The 25,842-nt window shown below is 39.1% G+C and overlaps 1 protein-coding gene across 3 annotated transcripts in view; it reads right to left on the bottom strand.

Moving 5' to 3' along the window:
- Positions 1-25,842, bottom strand: part of Gpc5 (glypican 5) — a 1,160,291-nt gene that overhangs the window by 912,823 nt on the left and 221,626 nt on the right. For all 3 annotated transcript variants that reach the window (XM_041675000.1, XM_041675018.1, XM_041675009.1), the window contains exon 3: positions 11,648-12,342. In XM_041675000.1, the coding sequence (XP_041530934.1) occupies positions 11,648-12,342 (695 nt within the window). The remainder of the gene's footprint in view (positions 1-11,647; positions 12,343-25,842) is intronic.

The raw sequence follows: 25,842 nt of genomic DNA, 5'->3' as shown, positions 1-25,842 counted from the left end.
TATATATATATATATTCAATGAAAGGCATGATAGATATATTCAATGAAAAGTATGATAGATATGAAGAAAAGCAAAGATGTTTTCTAAACTCATATTTCTTTCTGTCCCATATCATGGCTCTTGACATGAGAAAGAAACCCCAGAAACTCTGGGTTTTTCTCTTACTAACAGGCTTGGAATTGGAGAGGGACTGAGCCAGAGTCCAACTTCAAAACCAGCTCTACATATTTATAAAGAAATGTTTAATAAGACATATAATATATATATATATATATATATATATATATATATAAATTAATACTTACAAAATGTGTCCATCCATCAGTAATTAAATATTCAGGGTCCCTCAATTTCTTTGAAGATGAGTATTTTCCTGTAGAGATAAGAAAAGAACCCTGCCTCCAACCTATCTGTATTTCTTACCATCAGTATGTTCGCCATCTTTATGAAAGAATTTTTATTTATCTTTTCCAAGTGGCTTCTCTTCTTCAAACCGAACCTTTATTAATTTTGACGGTATCCACAATTTTTCCTCACCTGTGGAGATAAGAGCAAAACCCCTTCCCCAACGTAGCACATCTCCTGGCTTCCATTGTGAGGTCAGCACATCCTTGAAATAAACTGGTTGATTTAGTTCAGTAGACTTTTCCATTATCCAATGTCTTTCTGCAGCAGTTATTCCCTTCTCATTAGCGTTGAGAAAATTCAAGGTTAACAAAGCATTATGTAACCTATTTCTGGGGGTGTTTCCCACCCCTTTCTGTTTGTTCAACATATCCTTTATAGTTCAATTTGATCTTTCTATGACTGCTTGACCTGTAGGATTGTATGGTATACCTGTAACATGCTTGATATTGTAATAATCAAAAAACCGTTCCATTTTCCTAGAGACATAAGCAGGACCATTATCCATCTTTATTTCTGTAGGTATACCCATGATAGCCATGACTTCTAATAAATGAGTGATTACTGAATCAGCTTTTTCTGAACTTAAAGCAGTTGCCCACTGAAAGCCTGAATAAGTGTCAATGGTGTGATGAACAAATTTTAATTTGCCAAATTCTGCAAAGTGGAACACATCCATCTGCCAGATTTCATTCCTTTGGGTGCCCTTTGGATTAGCCCCTGCAGGCAGTGGCGTTTGGTTATAGAAAGAGCAAGTAGGGCATTTCTTTACAATCTCCTTAGCTTGTTGCCATGTAATTGAAAACTCTTTCTTCAAACCTTTGCTATTAACATGATGTTTTTTATGAAACTCAGAGAGGCTTGTAGCACACTACCAATCAATAATTGATCAATTTCTGCATTACCTTGTGCTAGAAGACCTGGCAGACCCGTATGGGATCGGATGTGTGTTATGTACATAGGGCAATGCCTGTTCCTGATCAAATCTTGAACCTGGAGAAACAATGAGGTTAGTTCTGTATCATCAGGTATAAATTCAGCAGTTTCAATATGTAAAATAACTCTTTCTGTGTATTGTGAATCTGTAACTATATTAATAGGTTTTTTAAAATCCCTTAGCACCATAAGAATGGCATATAATTCCGCCTTCTGGACAGAATTATACGGACTTTGTTCCACCTTACCCAAGTCTTCTAATTTGTAACCTGCCTTCCCTGATTTATTGGCATCAGTATAGAATGTACGGGCTCCAGTTATTGGAGCATCACGGACGATTCGAGGAAGAATCCAAGAAGTTCTCTTTATGAAGTTAAGCCTCTTGCTTTTTGGATAGTTGTTATTAATGTCTCCCAAAAAATTAGCACAAGCTCTTTGCCATGGTTCATTATCTTCCCATAATTTCTTTAGTTCATCAGCAGTGAAAGGCACTATAATTTCTGCTGGGTCTATGACTGCTAGTTGACGAAGTCTCAGCTTGCCTTTTATAATTAACTCAGAGACTTTCTCCACATAAGTTTTCAGTTTCTTACTTGGTTTATGTGGTAAAAAGATCCATTTCAAAATAATATCATCTCTCTGCATTAAAATTCCTGTAGGAGAAATTTTTGATGGTAGTATGACGAGAATACAATCGAGTTCTGGATTCACCCTGTCCACATGTGCCTGTTGTAATTTTTCCAGAATCATTGTCAGTTCCTTTTCTGCTTCAGCTGTTAATTCTCTGGGACTGTTTAAATCTTTATCACCATCCAAGGTTTTGTTCAAATGAATTATTAGATCAGGTGTTATTCCAATAGCTGGTCGTAGACTGGAAATGTCTCCTAACAGTCTTTGAAAGTCATTAAGAATCCGTAGACGATCTCTCCTAATTTGTGCTTTTTGTGTCTTAATTTTTTGCAAACCTATTTTATAACCTAAATAATTAACAGAATCTCCCTTCTGAATCTTTTCAGGAGCGATTTGCAATCCCCATTTAGGTAAAAGTATCTTTATTTCTTCAAACAGTCTGTTCAAGGTATCCAAGTTTGAATCAGATAACAAAATGTCGTCCATGTAATGGTATACTATAGATTTGGGAAATTTCTTGCTTATTATTTGCAATGGTTGGTACACAAAATATTGGCACATGGAGGGGCAATTTAACATACCCTGGGGGAGTACGGTCCAATGGTACCTCCTCGAAGGTTGAGAATTGTTATAAGTAGGCACTGTGAAGGCAAATTTTTCTCTATCTTCTTTTTGCAAAGGTATAGTGAAAAAACAATCCTTTAAATCAATAACTATGAGAGGCCATCCTTTTGGTACTAAAGAGGGCAAAGGAATTCCAGATTGCAGAGGGCCCATAGGTTGAATAACCTTGTTGATGGCCCTGAGATCTGTCACCATTCTCCATTTACCTGATTTTTTCTTAACCACAAATACAGGAGAATTCCAAGGGCTGGTAAATTCTTCTATATGTCCAGCATCTAATTGTTCTTGTACCAGCTGTTCTAAAGCCTGTAACTTTTCCTCAGCTAAAAGCCATTGCTTTGTCCATATTGGTTTCTCAGTCAACCATTTTAGAGGAAAGGCTATTGGTATCTCTGAAGGGACATCAATTGCTTGTTCTTGTACAGCCCGAATGGCCGGTTTTCTCCATTTGTAATATCTTTTAATATTATTCTCAGAAATATAGGCTCTAGAAGTAGCAAGAATGTTAATTTCGGTATTCCATTGTTGTAATAGGTCACGACCCCATAAATTCATTGCGATATTGGCTACATATGGCCTTAATTTTCCTATTTGTCCCTCTGGCCCTATACATTCAACCCATCTCATGCTCTGCCTTACTCAAGATAGGGTTCCAATTCCCAGGAGCTGAACATTTACATTCTGAAGAGGCCAACACGGATGCCAAGATTCTGGGGTAATCTTACATCCGCACCTGTGTCCAGCAGGCCAGTAATAAAAATGCCATTTACACACACTCTCAGTTTAGGTCGTTGATCATTTATAGAAGTTTGCCAAAACACACGTAACTTATCTTTCTGATCATTATTGCTTGTAACAGTAGGCATGGGGCTTCCTAATTGTCCTGACGAGGCACGTTCTCTGCAGAAACTGGAAATGACTAAACCATGTTGGCCATGGGGGCCTGTGAGCCCCCCCCCCACGTTTCCCGACTGCATCAGGTTGCCTTGTGTACCTCTTGTAGGCCTGCATTCATTCATCCAATATCTGCCTTTTCCACATCTTCTACATAAACCTGAAGGCTGAGTCCTATTTCTGTTATTTCTAGAAGATGCATTATTATTATTATTTCTGAAAGATGCATTATTATTATTATTATTATTTCTGAAAATCTGTTGTCTACAATTCCTTTTCATATGACCCATTTTGCCACAATTAAAACATTTGGTATTCTGGTGTCTCCTTTTACCATTGGAAATTGCTTCTTCTACCCATGCTTCAATGCCACAATCAAATGTATCAACATTGAGTGTATGCAAGACCCATTCTTCCAAGGTCACTGATCTGAGCTTTAAAGGGCCCAAAATCCTTTTGCATTCCACATTTGCATTTTCATAAGCCAAAGACTCAATCATTATACGTCTTGCTTCTGGGTCAGATATCCCTATTTGTACAGCCTTAGTTAATCTTTGTAAAAAGTCACTAAAGGGTTCTCTCTGACCCTGTTAAACTGTGACAAATGATTCCATTCTCTGTCCTGGGTCTTGTACCCTGTCCCAAGCCCTTAAGGCTGCTGTAGTACACATGGAGAGTGTGTTTTCATCCAAATTAGCTTGTTCTTGAGGGTCGGAAAAGAGCCCTTCACCTAGAATTTGATCTAGGGAAATGTCAATTCCCTTCGCTTTTTCCTGCTGTTCTAAGAGTCTAGCCTCTTGCCTGAATAAGCATTTCCATTTCAATTGCGGTCCACTCTCAAGTACCGCAGAGCTCAGCTGGAGCCAGTCCGAGGGGGTTGCTCTGCTTGTCGTGGCCCAAGTTCTTAGCATCTCTTTAACAAAAGAGGCTTGCATCCCAAAAGTCATGACAGCCTGTTTTATTTCCTTGAGATCATTCATACGGACAGGCTCCCATGTATCCTCCTTGATGACCCTAGAGTTTCTGGAACCAATCACCTTCTCTGTTGTTATTACTGGAAAGGCAGGTAGAGCTGTAGGTAGAGCTTTGTGGAAATTGTTCCGGAGAGATTTACCCACAGATGTAGTTAAAATTTGCCTTTCTACCCTTTGCTCTTCTTCATCATCAGAATTTAGAAATTCCTCAATCTTTTCAATTCTATTCACCATTGCCTTCTGCAATGTCTGAATCTCCTGTCCAGAATTATGTTCCAAAGCCTTCATTGAGGATTCTAAAGTATGAAGTTTGTCCGTTAGAGATAACATCTCATCTTTGGACATAATTTTTATGGCATAAACCGTGCCTTCTTGTTTTGACAATCCGATTGTCACATTCAGCAGTTTTGATTCTCTCAGTTAATGTTTCATTTCCTACAGAAAGGGACTGAAGCTTACCATCCAGATCAGCTGTTCCCTCTTCCATAGTAATGAATTTCTCCTTAACATCAGCCTGGAGAACTTCAAACTGATTCTTGAGAAGATTGTTGTCATTCTCAATTGTTTTTAAGCATTCAATCTCTGCCTTAAGAATCCTGGATTCGTCTCGTAAAGACTTTATCATATTTCTATTATCAAACCATTTAGTGACAATGAAAACTACGAATTCCAGAAGGATCCATAGATGTGGGGTGATAGACACCTCTTGTAAAATCTCCCACATGGTACAATTAAAAAAAACTGTTAAATTATTGAATACTAATGTGTTCAGACATTTTATTTATAGAAGAAAATTTTTTTACCTGCAATGATCCATTCCTGCCAGTGGTGGTCTCTGTGTTTTTGGAGCCTGTCCTAGAACTAGCTCTTGTAGACCAGGCTGGCCTCGAACTCACAGAGATCCACCTGTCTCTGCTTCCCAAGTGCTGGGATTAAAGGCGTGTGCTACCACCGCCTGGCCGGCCTCAAACTCACAGAGATCCGCCTGCCTCTGCTTCCCAAGTGCTAGAATTAAAGGCGTGCACTAACAAAGCCTGGCCGGCCTCAAACTCACAGAGATCTGCCTGCCTTTGCCTCCCAAGTGCTGGTATCAAAGGCGTGCGCCACCACTGCTGGGCCAAGTCACTTTGTATCAGACCAAATCTGTCACTGTGGCGGCTTTTGTTGCAAAACCACAGGTACTTGAGCTTCTGCTAATTCATGCAGTGGGGTTCTGCTGCAAACTTAGCCAAGGCAGGCAGAATGGGCCTGTGTGGCCGAGTGTGTCTTGGACTAGGCACTGGGGCCCGAGTCACAAACTAAAAAACAGCACCCAGGAGGGTGCTGTGTTAGCTAGCGGGCTACCCACTTGAGTCGGGGGCAAAATAGCCCAACGTTGGACACCAAAATGTAACGGCGTAAATGAATGCAGATAGATTGTAAAAATATATATACAGCTTTAATGGCGAAATAGACTTACAGAACCACCGTTCCCGAGGAGACCAGGAAAGCAGAAGGAATGGCTGGGAGCATGCTAGCCAAATTTATAGGCAAACATTAGCCCGAGGCGAACACGCCCCCCAAGGAATGAGACTTATCCCTACATCTAGCAATACATAAAGCAACTCCAGAATTCTGCTTATTCTCAGCTCCCTTCTGTGAGAACTATAGAAATTCTTATGTGTCATGTTCAGAATGGCACGCCACATATCCAAGTAAACTACGAAATGAAAGACATATTTAAACTCTCTTTAATAAAACTCTATAAACAAATCTTGGAAACATCATGAGTTATCTTAAATATAAGGATATCTGTGTTTTACCTGTAGGTCTTTCCCCTGTGGTTTTTGACCTTTTAAGAAGAAACTTTAATATTCTTCCATTACATGTGATGTTTTACTCCTCTGTATGTCCATGTATTTAGTCTACTAAGGAAAGGTGGTCATTGGGAGTTTGTGGTTCAAATAAATATAAATGAGAACCTTAGTTGTTTTATTTGAAAAATAATCCACAGTCATGTGCTTATCTGCTTTTCGCTCCCACCATCCTCCACCACATCAACTTCCCCTGAGCAAACATTGGGATGGCTATCAAATGTAGTGCCATGTTTGTATTTAGATACCTAACTTAAATCATCTGCCTTCTTTATTTAAGTAATCGTGATATTGACTGTTTTCTAGTTTGCTCTTTCTTTATTCTTTGCAGCAGCTTACACAGCCTCATGGACAGTGAGATTATAGAAAAGTGAGTACCACATACTAGAGGAAAAGGAGCAGATATTCCTATTAATCCAAGTTACCATTTCTATGTTTACTTTCAATTTTTATACAAGGGTATGGTTGACATACTTATGAGCATAAGATGTTACTGTCCTTTCTCAGAACTAGGTAAATTTTAGTGTATATAGGAAGAATGAGATCATTGTTCTCAGCTAATTAAGCTACATGATTTTGCACAATCAATCTTAATTGCAATTTTGAAATGATTTGTAATTCAAAAGTGAATCAGATACTGATTCTAAGGTAATGCGGATGCAACCAGACAAATCACGAGTTATACTGCACAGGTTACTTGACAAAAACTCTCCTTGTAGCAAACACTAAGCATGAGTGCGAATCTAAGGCTTCCTGATGCTCTAGATATGGGGCTGTTATTGCCACATTTAACCCGAGAGCAAACTAAATTAACAAGGAAATGTTCAGTCTACTGCTAGACAAGTGTTTTTCAACTTGTTGATTGCTATCTGTTTGGGGTTCAAACAACCTTCTGACAGGGATTGCATATCAGATATCCTGTATATGCAATATTTACATTTTGATTCATAACAGTAGCAAAATTAGAGTTATGAAATAATTTTATGATGGGGGGGTCACCACAACATGAGGAATTGTATTAGAAAGATTGAAAACTACCTGTAATCAAAGATGATGCAGGCAGTTGCATGATCCAGCTTCACACAACTGCCTGTGTTTTTAATCCCAATCTTTCTGGCTCTGCTTCTGTATTTTTAAGTTAAATTCTGAGCTAATCTACAGGGGGGTAAAAGCTATAGGATTTAAAGAATAGTCTTTCTAAACATGCTTCTGTTGCTGGCAGGTGTGTGTGTGTGTGTGTGTGTGTGTGTGTGTGCGCGCGCGCGCGCGCGCGCAATGCTTATGATTTTGTCAATATATTAAGGATTTATTTTTCTTTCAGGCTAAAATCCCTCCAACACAGCATGATATATCAGCTCCTCTATGGATCCCTTTAAGAGTAAATGCATATTTATTGAAGAATACATGAAGAAGTGCTTGAGTTCACAGGTTGCTTTGGGAACATGAAAGAGGAATTATTTGCTACTCTCTAACAATTTATTTTGAATTTGTTGAAATCATTGATATGTGAACTGGTTATCAAAACTTGATAAACAGCTTATAAATCACTTTGAAGCTGGCACAAATAAATATTAATGAGTCAATTTACAAGGAACTTAAAGTCAGTTTTTCTTCTTTCCAAATAAATAAAAATGAGGATCTCTGTTGCTTTATTTGAAAAATAATCCATAGTTTGTTACTAATAATTATGTTCCTTTAAATACATATCAGATCATTTTATTTTCTAAAATAAGACTTTGGGGGGGGGGGGGTTCCTGAAACAGAAATCTCCTGTCAGTCCTCTTTATTGACAATAACTACAGGCTCAGACCCTATTGTTGACAACACCACATGCCTCATTGTGGGGTATAGAGGAAGCTGGTGCTTAGCTGAAACTAAGCACCTGTTGGCTTGCTTTCAGATGACAGAAGATAACATTAGTAAAGATGTTAGCAATGGTTTTACGCATGTGAGAATTATATAACAAAAACCAACCTGCCCAAAAAAGTTGTAACCACGTAGGCAATAGTGGTACAACTGCTGGGTGTGGGGGGGGGGGGGTAACCAACAGCCTTATAATTTTATCTGAAGCCCAATCCATAGGAGGGAGTCCATACCTGACACTGTCCGTGTAGTTAACAACAACCCATGCCTGGAGAGTTAGAAACTCAAGAGGGAACTTACCACTGCTGTTTAAATAAAACACAGCATCTATGGGACTTCTACATACCTATGTTTTCTCTCTCTCTCTCTCTCTCTCTCTCTCTCTCTCTCTCTCTCTTTCTCTCTCACACACACACAACAAAACAACAATAAACTCGCTCTCCACCTTAATCACAAAGGCTCATCTTTCAGTGAATGACAGCAAATGTGAGACACTGAAAACAAGCGGGAGCCCAGCCCCCAACCCTACAACACATTTAGACATTTATGCTACCAACACCGCCTCTAATATCCAGGGAACACTGTGGAAGAGAAGACAGGATATATCTAAGAGTCAGGTGATTAAGGGAGGAGCTGCGAAACGCTGTCCTCAAACACCAATACAACTGTTCCAACCATGAGTATAGAACCATAATTACCTTCCTGAAGTCAGCACAACACAGACTTAGTCATGGAAGGGAGACAGGCACACAGAACCCTACTCTTTATGACTGAACCACTGGCTACTGAGAGATTCTGGGACAAAGGGAGTCATGGTCTGTTGAAGTTCCAACAAATAGCTCCAAACCCATGGTCATACCGAAGGCCCTGGGTAAACTCAGTGATTCATAAAACAGATAGACATAAAAGTGGGAAAGATTTCTAGGAAGGAAGAGAGGGCAGAATAGGAGAGAGATGAGTGAAGACAGTGGTAAGAATGCTCAGTATTCCTTATTGTGTGAAACTGTCAAACTTAATTACTAAACAGATTAAAGGGGATGAACGAGAGAAACATGGGGGAGGGGCTGTAATTGTGGATAAGGCAAATCCTACAAGCCCCAGTGCAGGAAATCACAGTTGTGAGTTCATGACTTCAGTGTCCTTTGCAGCTCTTGGCCCGGTTCTCCGACTTGCCTATACTTCTCATTCTCTTTTCTGTAAGGTTCCCTGGGGATTTCATGGGATGAAAGCTTTCTTTAAAATGGATTCTTAGAACACAAACATTATACTAATAATTTGAAACACAGAAGTAAACAGTTTAACCAAGATTTGATCAGGGATGACCTTGGAATAGGGAAAGAAAATAGCAGGTGGGCACGAATCCAGCTCCAGTGACTGGCCAATGTTGTCCCACCTAATCCAGCCCTACCATCCTTGCCATACAAGCCACATTCAGATACAGCACTGTGAACAGTTTGCCTAGGCTACGGGTAGACAATATTGGGTTTAAAATCATGCCTGTGTGTCCACCGGAGTCCTTTTTTATTTCAACCATTGAAAGAGGGAAAATAGATAAATTCCTAGGTGATGGATTTTAAGGATACAAAAAGGTACTCTGGCTCTCAAAAATGCATAGCACAGGGAACCTGAAGCATCAATTCTCTTACATACATCAGAAATCCCTGGCCCAAGATTTTAACTAGCATACCACAAACCAAAATTAAACTCTGAGGCCTGGAGGGATGACTCAGAGGTGACGAGCACTTGGAGAACTGGGCTCTAATCTCAGGACCCACATGGCAGGCTCACTAGGACCTCTTCTGACTTCTATGGACATCAGTCACACTCTTACTACATACATATGTTCAAGCAAACACTCAGATACACAAAAATAATAAAATAGAAGGGGAGAAAAGGAAGAGTAGCAGAGGAAAATGTATAACTCAATAAAATCGATAAAAAACTTTAAAACAGAAAGAAAACACTGAAAAAAAACTAATTGTAGAGTTGACCTCAGGTAATAGTACATAAATTCCCTCAGGTAAAATAGTACATATATTCCCTCTGTGCACACTCGTCATCGTAGTATAAATATTATATTTCCTGTTTAAATTTTAAAACTATTAATTCTTTTTGAGGTGCTAAGTTCTTTTAGAAGTCTATGCTATATTTGATTTACATAAACTGAGGAGAAAAGACCAAGAAATGAGGTTTATTTATATCAAATTAGAACAGATAAAGAGGAAAGGCATTAGGAGGTGGATATGGAACAAAATGATAGATATAAGAAAATGTCATAATGAAGCCTATTATTTTGAACACTAATTGTAAAATGGCAAAATAAAAGTGTCCTTGTGTAGGGACATTCTGCAGACCACAGTCTGGGGGTTGAAATCCAGTGAACGCCACATGCTTATGTCGCAGCCACCAGAGGGCGCCATTTCTAATTTTTCTAAAGGCCCCGGAGCGGTTCACAAAGGCCACAGGGAAAGAACTGGAAGGTAGTAGATAAACCCAAACATTTTCATGCCCACCTTCTACCAGAAAGGAAGAGTTGACATACAGACATCGTGATGAGAATATTTGTTAAGTCAGTGAATCAATGTCACTGCAGGAAGATGGATTTTCTTGGTACTGGAGAGTATTCGTTTTATTTCAGAAGTGATGTAGGAGAAACATTCACAGCATATCCCACTTCACTCTATGAAACATGAGCAGCTTTACCGAAGGAGCCTGAGAATATTTTTAAAGAGCTCCGCAGGAAGCTGGAGAGAGAGAAAACTCTGGCGTCCCTTGCTTGATGGTTTTGTCGCAAAAGATACTTATTTTGCTAGAAATAAAACAAGAGAGGGCCGAGCTCAAGTTTTCACAAGCTGTCTGTCACTCCGCCACTTTGTCGAAATCCTAAGAAACGCTTCTGCACACCCAGGTATCAAGCCTTAACGTCACGGATGCAAAAGCAGTGTTTTCCCATTCTAAAGCTAGGAAACTACAAACCTCTTATCAGCAGCAGTCCAACGACGACAGCCTGTCTTTTTATATACAGGTGCTCGGCAGTTTGCATAAACGATGCCCTCTCAAAGAGGAATGCTGCGAGAGACATCTGCAGGACTGTCTTCTTAGCAAGGAGGATATTAGGGACCCAGAGACTTAAAACTCTCACCTCGTTTCACGTTGCTAGTTAATTTTGCATTCTAACTCAAATCGATGTTGTTCCTAATTTAAACGCGAGCTCTCACAGAATCACCGAACCATTCAAAAAACTGTCTACTTTAGTGGGTAAAGTGTTGTTTTAGCTGTTCAAAGTTTTGGCATAAATAGATAGGATGTCTATCCATTCATCTTGCTACTATTTCTTAGAGAATGGATTCACTATGCTGATAAGAATGTGAAGAACATGAAAATGAAATGTCACAAAATTTAGGGTGCAACCTGCCTAGTCTTTGCATTCAAGGAAATGAGCTGGGAGGCACAGAGAGGCATCTCACCTGGTCCAGTAGCTTCTGCCCATTGAGGTGTGCCTGTAACACAGCATCATTCACAAGCAGGTGGAAGTTCAGGAGCACGTGCTCAACGTCGTAGGTCCCATGCATTGCATTTGAGAGCTCTTCCAAGGCCCGGATGTAAGCATGCCAGTGTGGATTGAGCTCTGTCATGTGGGCCAGGCAGCCCCTGACGACATTGAGGCAGTACCCCATACAGGGCTTACTGAGCATGAGGCTCTGGCAGTGCGGGCAATACTGCATCCTCAGGAGGGCTCGACTGCATTCCTTGGAGAAGTGCATATGGTCCGTGGTGTTAATGACTTCAATGCCCAGATTAAGGGCCTGCAGAAACGTGCGGCTGGGCAACAAGGACCTCCCCATCTGTCCCATGACTCTTTTGGGGATATTGCCAAACGGACTAACATTCTGGCGGGCCATTCGGATGCATTCAGAGTATTGGGGAGAACTGTCAGTCACACCAGGGTTTATGAGATGGTTGTAGACCAGAGGGAAAAGACTGTCAAAAAATCTGTTTACAAATTCTTCAGGATTAACATCTGCACCAAATAAATAGAGCCCTACATCAGTGAAAAACTCCTGAATGGAAGCGGCAGCCTCCAAGGCCATGTTCCTGTAGGTGTTGCAGAAAAGGATGCTGGTGTAATTCTCTGCTTGCCGGATGAGGGTTTCCAGGGTCTCTGTAACACAGAGAAGGTAAAGCAAAAAAGACTTAGTACTCATATCAAGACATCTGTCCATCTGCCACATGTAAAAATGAGCGTAGTACATCATAATTAGCCCAAGATAAACTCTGATGCACAGTCTGCCAAACTGATTTCCAAGGAGAATGGCTGTATAATATTGCCAATAGACACAACACATACATTTTCTAGAAATGCATTTCCTAGTATCTAAGCCAGCTAAACAGTGCAGAAACCAAAGGATAGTTATACAGAGGTGTAATGTCTGACAAATTTTATTATATAGCTATTCATAACCTATTGATTGGAAGTTAATTTTCTTTCATATCCGAGTCAATACTTATAAACATGACAACATTTAATACTTATTTCCTGCCTACTGTATTCTCATAGTTTTTCCATCCTACTTTTATTTTCAAAATGAAAGTTTGTAGGTTACATATTACTTACATCTAAAGTAGGTAGATCCCCAAAAATCAGCCTGATAGTACATAGATCTTTTAATATTTTCAAACTTAAAGATAGTTAAAATATGCAACTACCATGGTCTATGGAAATTGTCATGACTTGTTAAACAGTGAGAGGCATAGGCGATGCTACCTGAAGACAGTAAGTTGGAACCCTCTTATCCATTATATTTTGTTGTTATTCATCTTTGCTTCAAAAGGCTGTCTTTGGGATATTTTATTTGTTACCTAAGAAGCTGATGCTCTAGAACCAGCCAAGCAAATCTAATATATCAGCAAAGAACGGGAGAATAATCTAAAAGGAAGGGATTGGAGTAATCATTGCGATCAAACGAGATTCCAAACCCTGGCTATTAGACAGCAGTAAACCGCTACGACTATTCTAGTAATTACATCTTATAATTAGACTAATTAATGACACTTGACTATATCGATATATAATTAATTATAAAATACATTCAATAAAATTATCTCCCATAGCAACAACCTCATAGTTATTTTTAATTAGGTTGTAAAACGCCATGGTCATAATTCAGTAAGCAAATCGCTGCTTGAGTATCTTATAAAAGAGATGAAGAAAAAGTAAAAAGGAAATCACAAAAAAAGCAAATAGACAAGGAGTGACTACAACAGCAGAACCCTGACTACACAGTAGTGTCTTCTAGAGAAAAAAAGAATACAGTGAAGCGTATTCTGAATTTCTCTGAGACTGGCTGACATTGCATTCCGGACCTTAGTGTGAAATATCAGGTTATGTCTACCCTGCAATCAAAGATGACCGCTTTGAAAGGGCACTGCCCCTCTGTGTTTCCCCAGTCAGATGACGACAAGCTTTAGGTTGCTAATGAGGCCAGACTCCATTATTCATATTCATATATCAAATATATTCTAGCAACTCAGTGATCAGAGAGAATGAAAGTGGGTTGGAAGTTACCATTAATACCCAGTTCCACAACTGACAAAATCACTGGTCTATGTGAAGGCAAATGCAGGCTGTAAGACCACTTCAGAGATCTTAGTTCAGCAATCTATATGTATCATGCAGCTCAGGTGATTCCCACATGGCCAGACACTGCAATGGCCAATAAGGATAACATGCCCTCTCTGCTCTTAGAAAGAGTCAGCAAGTGTCCCAGAGCCACGGAATAACTGGGACAGCCACACTGAACTCGGGGCTTGAACCAGAAAAAAAGCATCTAAGTTTGCCCCTTCCTTGATAGCACTGGTCCTCGTTATTCAGTTGCTTGTGTGTGGAAAATAATTATGACATAAGTCACAAGCAGTCATATACTCCATTAGTATATAAACACCAATGATTACACATTAATTGGTTTTTAAAATAAATGAGATTAGATAAAAAGACACCCCCATCTCACATGTATTCCAATATATTTTACACACATAATTTTTAAGGTAAGCTATGAATGTATTCAGGTAACGGACACCAGCCATAGGACTCTCAGTTGGATGGCTTTTGAACACTGTCAATCCTGGCAATACAAATGCCCTGTTCTTTTTCTGACAACTCTAAATGATGCTCAGGTATGTGACTGTTTTTAGTAGCCAGAAGTAAAAATATATGAACTGTTTCTTCACAAATTCTAACATCATCCATTTATAGCTAGTGACTTAAGACTGTATAAAATTTACTGGTGGATATTCATAACTACATATTTTGCACATTAACTTACTTTATGAAAACATTAAATAGAATGTATTTATTAGAGCATTATGGTAAGTGTAGTGCATCCAAATATTATTTCTTTACTGAAATAACTCTGTACTATTGATAACAAACTAACTTTGACTACCATTTGAGTGTGCAATTAAAAAATAAATCTATCAAGAAAGCACACAATCCTGATTGCATTTTATGTTAGTATGGGTTTCCTTTGATCTGATTATTATTTTCTAAATGTCTGAGCAAAATGGAATTTTGAAGTTGCTTTTGAATTAGTTTGTCACACTGTTACTAGTATACAACAACATAGGGACTTATTTTGATTTGTTTGTGTTACATCCAATATTTAAAGCCATTGGGATAAACACATTCTGTGACTTTAGCAAAGTCTCCAAACAGTTTAAACTATAAAAATATATAAAATTTAAAAAGCCTCAGCTGAATATGCTGGCACTTAAAAACCCAGGAAACAAGGCCTCGGAGAGGCGGATCATGAGTTTGAAGTTGGTCTTTTCTAAATGCCAAGCCCCAGGCCTTTGAGTTATACAGGAAATCCTGTCTCAAAACAAAACACCTTAACAACCCAACCCCTTGTATGATTGTTGTCATTTTTTTTAAAGTTGGGTAATCTTGAGATGAGGTTATAAAAATTAGTTCTGTATATTAACTTTGAATTTACAAAATCATGATTTTTATCAGTTGGTCTTAACACTTTCCACTTAGAATTGACATTGGTATTAGCAAGACTTTTAACTTTAAAAGTAACTGACATGTAACAAAGCATTTGCTGCCCTGCAAAAGAATTTGCCTCAGTGTGAACAAAAGGTGGGTTAGGTGCTGAATAATTTGTCTAGTGACTTCATTGTGAAGAATAAGGTTCATGTCACATTACAAATTTTTATTTCATCTGAGAAATCCCCACTGATGCCATGCAAGCCATATCTTTCCATACTTGTGATATCCATTGGAATCATCCGTGAAAACTTAAATAAACATTAGCCCACATTTGCTTAAAGAGCTTAGACTTCTGAACTATTACTTAAAGATGTGTTTCATTCTTTTACGTTGCATTTGTTTAACTCTGAAGCTGTGTAACTGTGCCAATTTAAAACAGCTGATTGGTCTAATAAAGTGCTGATTGGCCAATAGTAAGGCAGGAGAGAGAAGAAGGTGGGACTTGCAGGCAAAGAGAATAAATGGAAGGATAAGAGAAGAGGGAGAGAGGGGAAATAAGAAGGAAAGGTGGAAAGAACGGTATATAGAATAAAGAAAACTTAAAAACCCAGAGGCAAAATGTAGACTGGATAATCTTTTAAAAAGCTGGCTAGAAACAACCCAAGTAGGCTCTGACATTTACAAGTTAGAATAAGTCTCGGTGAATTTATTTGAGAGTTGGGTGGCGGGAGCCCAAAGAGTGAAAATAAAAAACAACTCAGTGAATAAATTACCCCAAACCCCTCCTTTCTTTGTGTTTGCTGTTCAGTATTTCAGTAGGCATCTCCTTCCAGTGATATTATGATGTAATCTAGGAGACCAAAATCATGTTAATGTCAAGTGGTGGAAAGAAGCAAAGGTATTAATCAAATTATAGTTTGATTGAAAATATAATGCCTCCAAGATTTATGAAAAAAAAATCAGTTATCCAGACATAAAACCATTTGTGTATAATATCACAGAGACATGTATGTGAATGTCTGGATTTCATGAACACCTATTTCAATTATTGGCATGAGCATTCTGTGATAACTGCATGGCAACACATAGAGACTTTACTTCAGGCTTCCCAATCCCCATGCCCATCAAAGATATTTTGTCCTACAAGCAAATGATTGCTGACATGTAAATTAAGAATTTGAATTCAAGGTAATAACTAAAAATAAAGTCAGGTGCTATTGATAAAAAAATTAAATTTAACAAACTGAAAAGTCAATAAAGACTCGTATGCAAGTGGCTTTTGGCAGCAGGAGAAATATTATCTCCATGGTGCTGTTATTATTTCAATGATAAATTGACTCCATCGGTAACAATCATGAAACAATAGTTTTAACAACCTCTCCAGCAGGACATGAAGAGGCAATTTCTCGGTCTTATTACATTTTACTTTTTTAAGTCTATAAAGATGTTAAACAACAAACTATGACGTGCTATGTCCATGGTAAGTCTGCAGCTATCCCCAGCTAGAGCAATGAGACATGGGAAGAAATAAAACCACATCAGCCATGGTTAAGCAGCAGAGGCTTAGCAGGTACATTTATGGCGAAGAGGGACTTTTAGAGCAACTTTTTTTTGCACATCAGAGTTCTCAAGTCACAGAATATGTAACTGAAACAAAACTTTCATGACTACTCAGTTACTTCCAAGCTCCTGTGTGCCCGATGCTATGCATCCCCATTTGTTACATTTTAGAGAGACAAACAGATGGATAGAATTTAAGAATAATTTCTCAATAGCTTTATCATGCATATATTAAAATAAATTTTAACTCTATCTCAATCTTTAGAAAATGCTTTCCAATAATTTTAGAATTACCACATTTAATAAATCTTTTAATCTTCTGAAGACCACCAAAGGTACACTGTTGTCATATAAACTTGCAGAGGCCCACAGATGGGAGCCTGTTCTACCTTGACTGAAGGTTAGAGTCTGGGCTTATTTTTGCTCTTTCAAAGTTGTTGACAACAGGTGTGGCTACAAACAATAGATCCTGACCTAAGATGTGTTTAATTAGTGTTTTGAGTGTAGAGGAGAGGTGGATCTGTTTCTCCTTGCTATTTCTGCTCCTTCAAAGATTAGCAGGAGGTTCCAGGGAGTGGCTGCCTGCAGGATACTTAGTCTAACTCCTTATATCATGTGAATGTAGTCTCTTGCCTCTCCCATCTCCTTTTTGAGGGAAGTATATAAACATGTGGAAAATAAACACAGGTGGATTCAGTATTCAGCGTTCAGTGAGTTGCTCTCCCAGCACTATCCTATGTCTCAGTATTTCTTTTGAATCTCTGATCTCTGTCTATCCTGCCTAACATTTCTAATCCACATGCCCCTACCCTGGAATGCATGAACTCTTTGATGCTGGACACTGACAGATGACATCCCAACATGTGGCTTATGACACAAACTCACATAAAACCACAGCAAATACTTATTTTCCCAGCTTGGAAATGTTTATGATGAATCTGTTCTTTCATTCTCATATTTCTTGAAGTTTTTCAGGAAAGTAGAATGTGTAATAACTGTTCTCTGGAATATTGATTTAATGACATTTAAATGCTCTGCATTATGATTTGTAATATAATTCTTCAGAAATTAGTCATCTGTATAAATAAACAGTGACTGGGATATTAATCTGCATCACCATGAATTAGCATATTGGTCATTAATCTGTGCTAAGACAAGCACAGCATGCAAAATTCTTTCTCAACTTTTCTTCCTTTATTTCATTTTTTTTTTAAATTTGGTCATTACAGTGTATTACCCTTACTTCCCACATAGTTCTGCATTCATTTATGTCCTGCAAGTTAATGTAGATTCTAGTTTTAAAAAGCATACTTAATAGAGCATTTATATAATAGTTAAAATCAGAGCCAAATGAACACCCACACCTCTCTCTCTCTCTCCCTCTCTCTCTTTCTGTGTGTGTGTGTGTGTGTGTGTGTGTGTGTGTATCTGTGTGAAACAATCACTTCACACGTTTGTAAACAGAAGTTTCTCTCCTGGCTTCCCAGTCTCGGGTAATTACACAGAAACTTATATACTTGATAACTGTCTTGCCTGTTAGCTCAGGCTTGTTATTAACTAGCTCTTACAAACTTATTAATTTTCTATTATTCTATATATTACCATGAGACTTGTGTCTTGTTACCTCATATCTTGCTTCTCTGCTGTCTCTTGGCATCTCCCTAAGTCTGCCTTCTTTTTTCCTTTATCTTTGCTTTGATTGCCTGCCTAACTCTATTCTACCTGGTTATTGGCCAAATCACAATAACATTAACCAATGTTAATAAGACATATTCACACCATTCAGAATGGCATCTAACATCATCTCCCATTTTTTGTCTAATTAAAACAGAAGGTTTTAACTTTAACATTGTAAAATTGTGTATAACAAAACAGGTATCAAGCAATAATTACAGCTATAATATTTAGTCTACTTTGTATTTGGCACAATGAAAGAAAATACTATCATCCATCCTATCTAGTCTTCAGTTCCATCATAGTACCCAGAAGGATATAATACTACCTAAATAACTGTAAAGTGAATTATAAACAACTTCAAAAACTCTAAAAGGGATAGAGTTATATGGCTGGCTGGACAGTCACTCAAAGTTTTTTTGTAACAATAAGGCATCAATATTCAGCCTACAGGCCCAGAGATTTCTCTGTGAAGCAGGACCGCAGGGGTGTGCCCACCCACTGAGACAGTGGGGCTGGTCTAATTGGAGCTCACCAAGGCCAGCTGGACTGGGACTGAAAAAGCATGGGATCAAACCGGACTCTCTGAACATGGCAGACAAGGAGGGCTGCCTGAGAAGGCAAGGACAATTGCACTGGGTTTTGATCCTACTGGCTTTATGGGAGCCTACTCTGTTTGGATGCTCACCTTCCTAGACCTGGATGGAGGAGGGAGGACCTTGGACTTCCCACAGGGCAGGGAACACTAACTGCTCTTTGGACTGGAGATGGAGGGGGATGGGGAGAGGGGGACGGAAATGGGAGGTGGGGAGGAGGCAGAAATTTTTAATAAAATAAATAAATATAAAAATAAATAAATGAGAGGATAGGCGCTTTGTTTGGGACCTGCCCACCAGCATGGAGGCCTGATCTCTCGGCGCCAGGAGAGACAGCGTTGGGGTGAGTTTCTGTCCCCGCGGTGCCAGCCTGGGAAGGGGAGCTCAGAGGTTCCTTGGCCCCCTATCTTTCTTGGGCTCTCTGCAGGGCCTCCACTCCCTGCATACCACCTCTTTCTTCCTAGCCCACCCAGCTCCCATCCAGAACCCTCCCCACTTCGGCCCCACCGCCCTCTTTCGGCACATAACATCACCCAGCCCAGCCTGTCTGGGCACTGGGTCCGAATCCTCGGGGCACCCAAGCAGGCGGGAGTCCCTTTGTTTCTATTGCCTGCCTGCACCAAGCAGGGTAGGCGCTTTGTTTGCGACCTGCCCAACCAGCACGGAGACCTGATCTCTCAGCGCCAGGAGAGCCAACATTGGGGAGAGCCAGTGTTGGGTAGGCAAGGAGACCTGATCCGGTAAAAGAAGATCCATAAGGGAGCATTTGGAAGAAGAGATGGACAGACACCAAGGCAAGAATTCGCTCAACAAGCTGAAAAGCAACATGAAGCCACCAGAAACCAGCGACCTCACAACGGGAGGACATGAACACCTTAATAAAGAAGAAGTAGAAAAGATTGACTTCATGAAAGTGATTGATGCCCTTAAACAGCATGTAAAAAACGCCCTTATAGAAATGGATGAGAAAGATAACAGAAAGTTTGAAGAATTGAATAAATCAGTGAATGATACCCTAGAAAACCAAGGAAAAACAATCAAACAGATAATGGAAACAGTTCAAGACTTCAAAACTGAAATGGAGGCAAAGAAGAAAACACAAACAAAGGGCCGGCTGGACATGGAAAATTTAAGTAAACAAACAGAGTCTACAGAAACAAGCATAACCAACAGAATACAAGAGTTAGAAGAAAGAATCTCAGATTCTGAAGATACCATAGAGAAAATAAACACACTGATCAAAGAAAACAGCAAGTCCAACAAACTCTCATCACAAAATATTCTGGAAATATGGGACACAATAAAAAGACCAAACCTAAGAATAATAGGAGTAGAAGAAGGAGAAGAAGTGCAGCTCAATGGTCCAGAAAATATATTTAAGTTTAAGAAAACTTTCCCAACCAAAAGAAAGATATACCTATGAAGGTTCAAGAAGCATACAGAACACCGAATAGGCTGGATCAAAAAAAAAAAAAAAACATCCCCTCGCCATAATCAAAACACAAAGCATACAGAATAAGGAAAGAATATTAAGGCACAGAGGCGGAGCGGCGGCGCGGCCGGACGCAAAGAGGCGGAGCGGCGGCGGCCAGACGCGGCAGAGCAACACCGCATACAGGAAGAGGCTTTCGGGGACCAGCGCAGCGGCAGACCCAAGCGGCGGGGACAGGCATGCAATAAGGAGAGCAGATCGCCCTACTACAATTGAATCAAAGAGGTAGGCCTTTGGTTGGCCAGGTCACTGGCACAAGGGGAGCCTGGTCCTGTCCTGAAGATCCTTCGGAGGGGTGAGAGGGTTCTTGGCCTGCAGCAGGAACCACGAAAGAGAGTGAGGGCATTTTGTAAGCGGAGCCCTTGGCCAGCAGGGAAACCTGATCCGGTTTTTAAAGGACCCATTGGATAGGATCAATAGGAGGAGATGGGCAGGCGCCAAGGCAAGAATTCACCCAATAATCCGAAAAACAACATGAAAACATCAGAACCCAATGATCTTACAACAGAAGTATTTGAACAACCTAACACAGAAGAAGTGGAAAAAATTGACTTTATGAAGATAATAGAGTCCCTTAAACAACATGTAAAAAATGCCCTTATAGAAATGGATGAGAAGTATAACAAAAAGTTTGAAGAAATGAGTAAATACGTACATGATACCCTGGGAAACCAAGAAAAAACAATCAAACAGGTAATGGAAACAGTTCAAGAATTGAAAACTGAAATGAAGGCAAAGAAGAAAATACAAACTGAGGACCAGCTGGATATGGAAAATCTAGGCCAACGAGCAGAGTCTACAGAAACAAGCATAATCAATAGAATACAAGAGCTAGAAGAAAGACTCTCAGATGCTGAGGACACCATAGAGAAAATAAACGAACAGATCAAAGAAAACAGCAAAGCCAACAAATTCTCAACACAAAACATTCAGGAACTATGGGACACAATAAAAAAACCAAACCTAAGAATAATAGGAATAGAAGAAGGAGAAGAGTCACAGCTCAAAGGCCCAGAAAATATTTTCAACAAAATTATGGAAGAAAACTTTCCCAACTTAAAGAAAGATATTCATTTAAATATTCAAGAAGCATACAGAACACCAAACAGACTGGATCAAAGAAAAACATCTCCTCGCCATATAATAATCAAAACACAAAATATACAGGTTAAAGAAAGAATATTAAGAGCTGCAAAAGAAAAAGGGCAAGTAACTTATAAAGGTAAACCGATCAGACTTACACCTGACTTCTCGATGGAAACTATGAAAGCCAGATGGTCCTGGATAGAGGTTCTGCAGAAGCTAAGAGACCATGGATGCAAACCCAAACTACTATACCCAGCCAAGCTATCGTTCATTATCAATGGAGAAAACAAGACATTCCAGGATAAGAACAAATTTAAACAATACGTAGCCACAAATCCAGCCCTACAGAAAGTAATAGAAGGAAAATCGCAACCCAAGGAATCCAACACTGCCAACACTGCCTACAATAACCCAGGCATCTAATGACCCTTCACGAGCACATCTCAAAGAAGGGAGACACACAATCTCTACTACCAAAAGCAAAAGGAATAACCGGAGTAAACAACCACTGGTCATTAATATCACTTAATATTAATGGGCTCAATTCACCTATAAAAAGGCACAGGCTAAAAGATTGGATACGAAAACAGGATCCAACATTCTGCTGTTTGCAAGAAACACATCTCAACCACAAAGACAGGCACCTACTCAGAGTAAAGGGTTGGGAAAAGGTGTTTCAAGCAAATGGTCCTAAGAAAAAAGCAGGTGTGGCCATACTAATTTCTAACAAAACTGACTTCAAACTAAAATCAATCAGAAGAGACCGAGACGGTCACTTTATACTCATAACAGGAACAATTCATCAGGAGGACATCTCAATCCTGAATATATACGCCCCCAATATAAAAGCACCTACTTATGTAAAAGAAATATTACTAGAACTCAAGGCAGACATCAAACCACACACACTAGTAGTAGGAGACTTCAACACACCTCTCTCTCCAAGGGACAGGTCAATCAGACAGAAACCTAATAGAGAATTAAGAGAATTATTGGAGGTAATGAAGCAAATGGACTTAACAGACATCTATAGAACATTCCACCCAAATAGGAAAGAATATACCTTCTTCTCTGCAGCTCATGGAACCTTCTCAAAAATTGACCACATACTCGGAAACAAAGGAAACCTCCGCAGATACAAAAAAATATCAGTGTCCACCTGTGTCTTATCAGATCATCACGGATTAAAGTTAGAAGGCAACAACCACGCTGCCCCCAAAAAACCGACAAACTCATGGAAACTGAACAGTCAACTACTGAACCACACCTGGGTCAAGGAAGAAATCAAGAAAGAAATTAAAGTCTTCCTTGAATTTAATGAAAATAAAGAGACAACATACTCAAACCTATGGGACACAATGAAAGCAGTGCTAAGAGGAAAGTTCATAGCACTAAGTGCCCACTTAAAGAAAACGGAGAATGCATACATTGGGGACTTAAAAACACACCTGAAAGCTCTAGAAAAAAAAGAAGCAGACGCGCCCAGGAGAAGTAGAAGACTGGAAATAATAAAACTGAGGGCTGAAATCAACAAAATAGAAACACAGAAAACAGTCCAAAGAATCAATGAAACAAAAAGCTGGTTCTTGGAGAAAATCAACAAGATCGATAAACCCCTATCCAAACTAATTAAACGACAGAGAGAGAACACGCAAATAAATAAGATCAGAAATGAAAAGGGGGACATAACCACAGACACAGAGGAAATTCAGAGAATCATTAGATCTTACTACAAAAGCCTGTATGCCACAAAACTGTAAAATACAAAATAAATGGACATTTTTTTAAATAAGTATCATATACCAAAGCTAAACCAAGACCAGGTGAATGATCTAAATAGACCGGTTTCTCGCGAAGAATTAGAAATGGTTATCAAAAATCTCCCTTCGAAAAAAAGCCCAGGACCAGATGGTTTCAATGCAGAATTCTACCAGAACTTCCAAGAAGAACTAATACCTATACTCCTTAATGTATTTCACAATATTGAATCAGAAGAGTCATTGCCAAATTCCTTTTATGAAGCTATAGTTACCCTGATACCAAAACCACAAAAAGACCCAACCAAGAAAGAGAATTACAGACCTATCTCACTCATGAACATTGACGCAAAAATTTTCAATAAAATACTGGCAAACCGAATCCAAGAACACATAAGAAAAATTATCCATTATGATCAAGTAGGCTTCATCCCAGAGATGCAGGGCTGGTTCAACATACGAAAATCTATCAATGTAATCCACCATATAAATAAACTGAAAGAAAAAAACCACATGATCATTTCACTAGATGCTGAAAAAGCATTCGACAAAATTCAACACCCCTTTATGATAAAGGTCTTGGAGAGAATAGGGATACAAGGTTCCTACCTAAATATAATAAAAGCTATTAACAACAAGCCAACAGCTAACATTAAATTAAACGGAGAAAAACTCAAAGCCATCCCACTAAAATCAGGAACACGACAAGGATGTCCACTCTCTCCATACCTCTTCAATATAGTGCTTGAAATTCTAGCAATAGCAATAAGACAACATAAGGAGATCAAGGGGATTCGTATTGGAAAGGAAGAAGTTAAGCTTTCGTTATTTGCAGATGATATGATAGTGTACATAAGCGACCCCAAAAATTCTACCAAAGAACTCCTACAGCTGATAAACAGCTTTAGTAATGTGGCAGGATACAAAATCAACTCTGAAAAATCAGTTGCCTTCCTATACACTAAGGATAAGGAAGCAGAGAGGGAAATCAGAGAAGCATCACCTTTCACGATAGCCACAAATAGCATAAAATACCTTGGGGTAACCCTGACCAAGGAAGTGAAAGATCTACTTGACAAGAACTATAAGTCTTTGAAGAAAGAAATTGAAGAAGACACTAGAAAATGGAAAGACCTCCCTTGCTCTTGGATTGGGAGGATCAACATAGTAAAAATGGCAATTCTACCAAAAGCAATCTATAGATTCAATGCAATCCCCAACAAAATCCCATCAAAATTCTTCACAGATCTGGAGAAGACAATAATCAACTTTATATGGAAAAACAAAAAACCCAGGATAGCCAAAACAATCCTATACAATAAAGGATCTTCTGGAGGCATTACCATCCCTGACTTCAAACTCTATTACAGAGCTACAGTATTGAAAACAGCTTGGTATTGGCATAAAAACAGAGAAGTCGACCAATGGAATCGAATAGAAGACCCTGACATTAACCCACAAACTTATGAACACCTGATCTTCGATAAAGGAGCTAAAAGTATACAATGGAAAAAAGAGAGCATCTTCAACAAATGGTGCTGGCAAAACTGGATGTCAATCTGTAGAAGAATGAAAATAGATCCATATCTATCACCATGCACAAAACTCAAATCCAAATGGATTAAAGACCTCAATATCAGTCCGAACACACTGATCCTGATAGAAGAGAAAGTGGGAAGTACTCTACAGCACATGGGCACAGGAGACCACTTCCTATGTATAACCCCAGCAGCACAGACACTAAGGGCGTCATTGAATAAATGGGACTTCCTGAGGCTGAGAAGCTTCTGTAAAGCAAAGGACACTGTCACTAAGACAAAAAGAAAACCCACTGACTGGGAGAAGATCTTCACCAACCCTGCAACTGACAAAGGTTTGATCTCCAAAATATATAAAGAACTCAAGAAACTAGACCGTAAAAGGCTAATCAACCCAATTATAAAATGGGGCACTGAGCTGAACAGAGAATTCTCAACAGAAGAACTTCAAATGGCCAAAAGACACTTAAGGTCATGCTCAACTTCCTTAGCGATCAGGGAAATGCAAATCAAGACAACTTTAAGATACCATCTTACACCTGTCAGAATGGCTAAAATAAAAAACACCAATGATAGCCTTTGCTGGAGAGGTTGTGGAGAAAGGGGTACACTCACCCATTGCTGGTGGGAATGCAAACTTGTGCAACCACTCTGGAAAGCAGTGTTTCGGTTTCTCAGGAAATTCGGGATCAACCTATCCCTGGATCCAGCAATACCACTCTTGGGAATATACCCAAGAGAGGCCCTATCATACAACAAAAGTATATGCTCAACTATGTTCATGGCAGCATTGTTTATAATAGCCAGAACCTGGAAACAACCTAGATGCCCTTCAACGGAAGAATGGATGAAGAAAGTATGGAATATATACATATTAGAGTATTACTCAGCAGTAAAAAACAAGGACTTCTTGAATTTTGCATACAAATGGATGGAAATAGAAAACACTATCCTGAGTGAGGTAAGCCAGA

The sequence above is a fragment of the Microtus oregoni genome, unplaced genomic scaffold (assembly GCF_018167655.1).
Source record: "Microtus oregoni isolate MIOR12 unplaced genomic scaffold, Mior012 000001F_ref0000356, whole genome shotgun sequence".
In the NCBI taxonomy this organism is placed as follows: Eukaryota; Metazoa; Chordata; class Mammalia; order Rodentia; family Cricetidae; genus Microtus; species Microtus oregoni.
The sequence above is the reverse complement of the archived record's forward strand: the minus strand, read 5'-3'. Positions and strand labels throughout refer to the sequence as shown.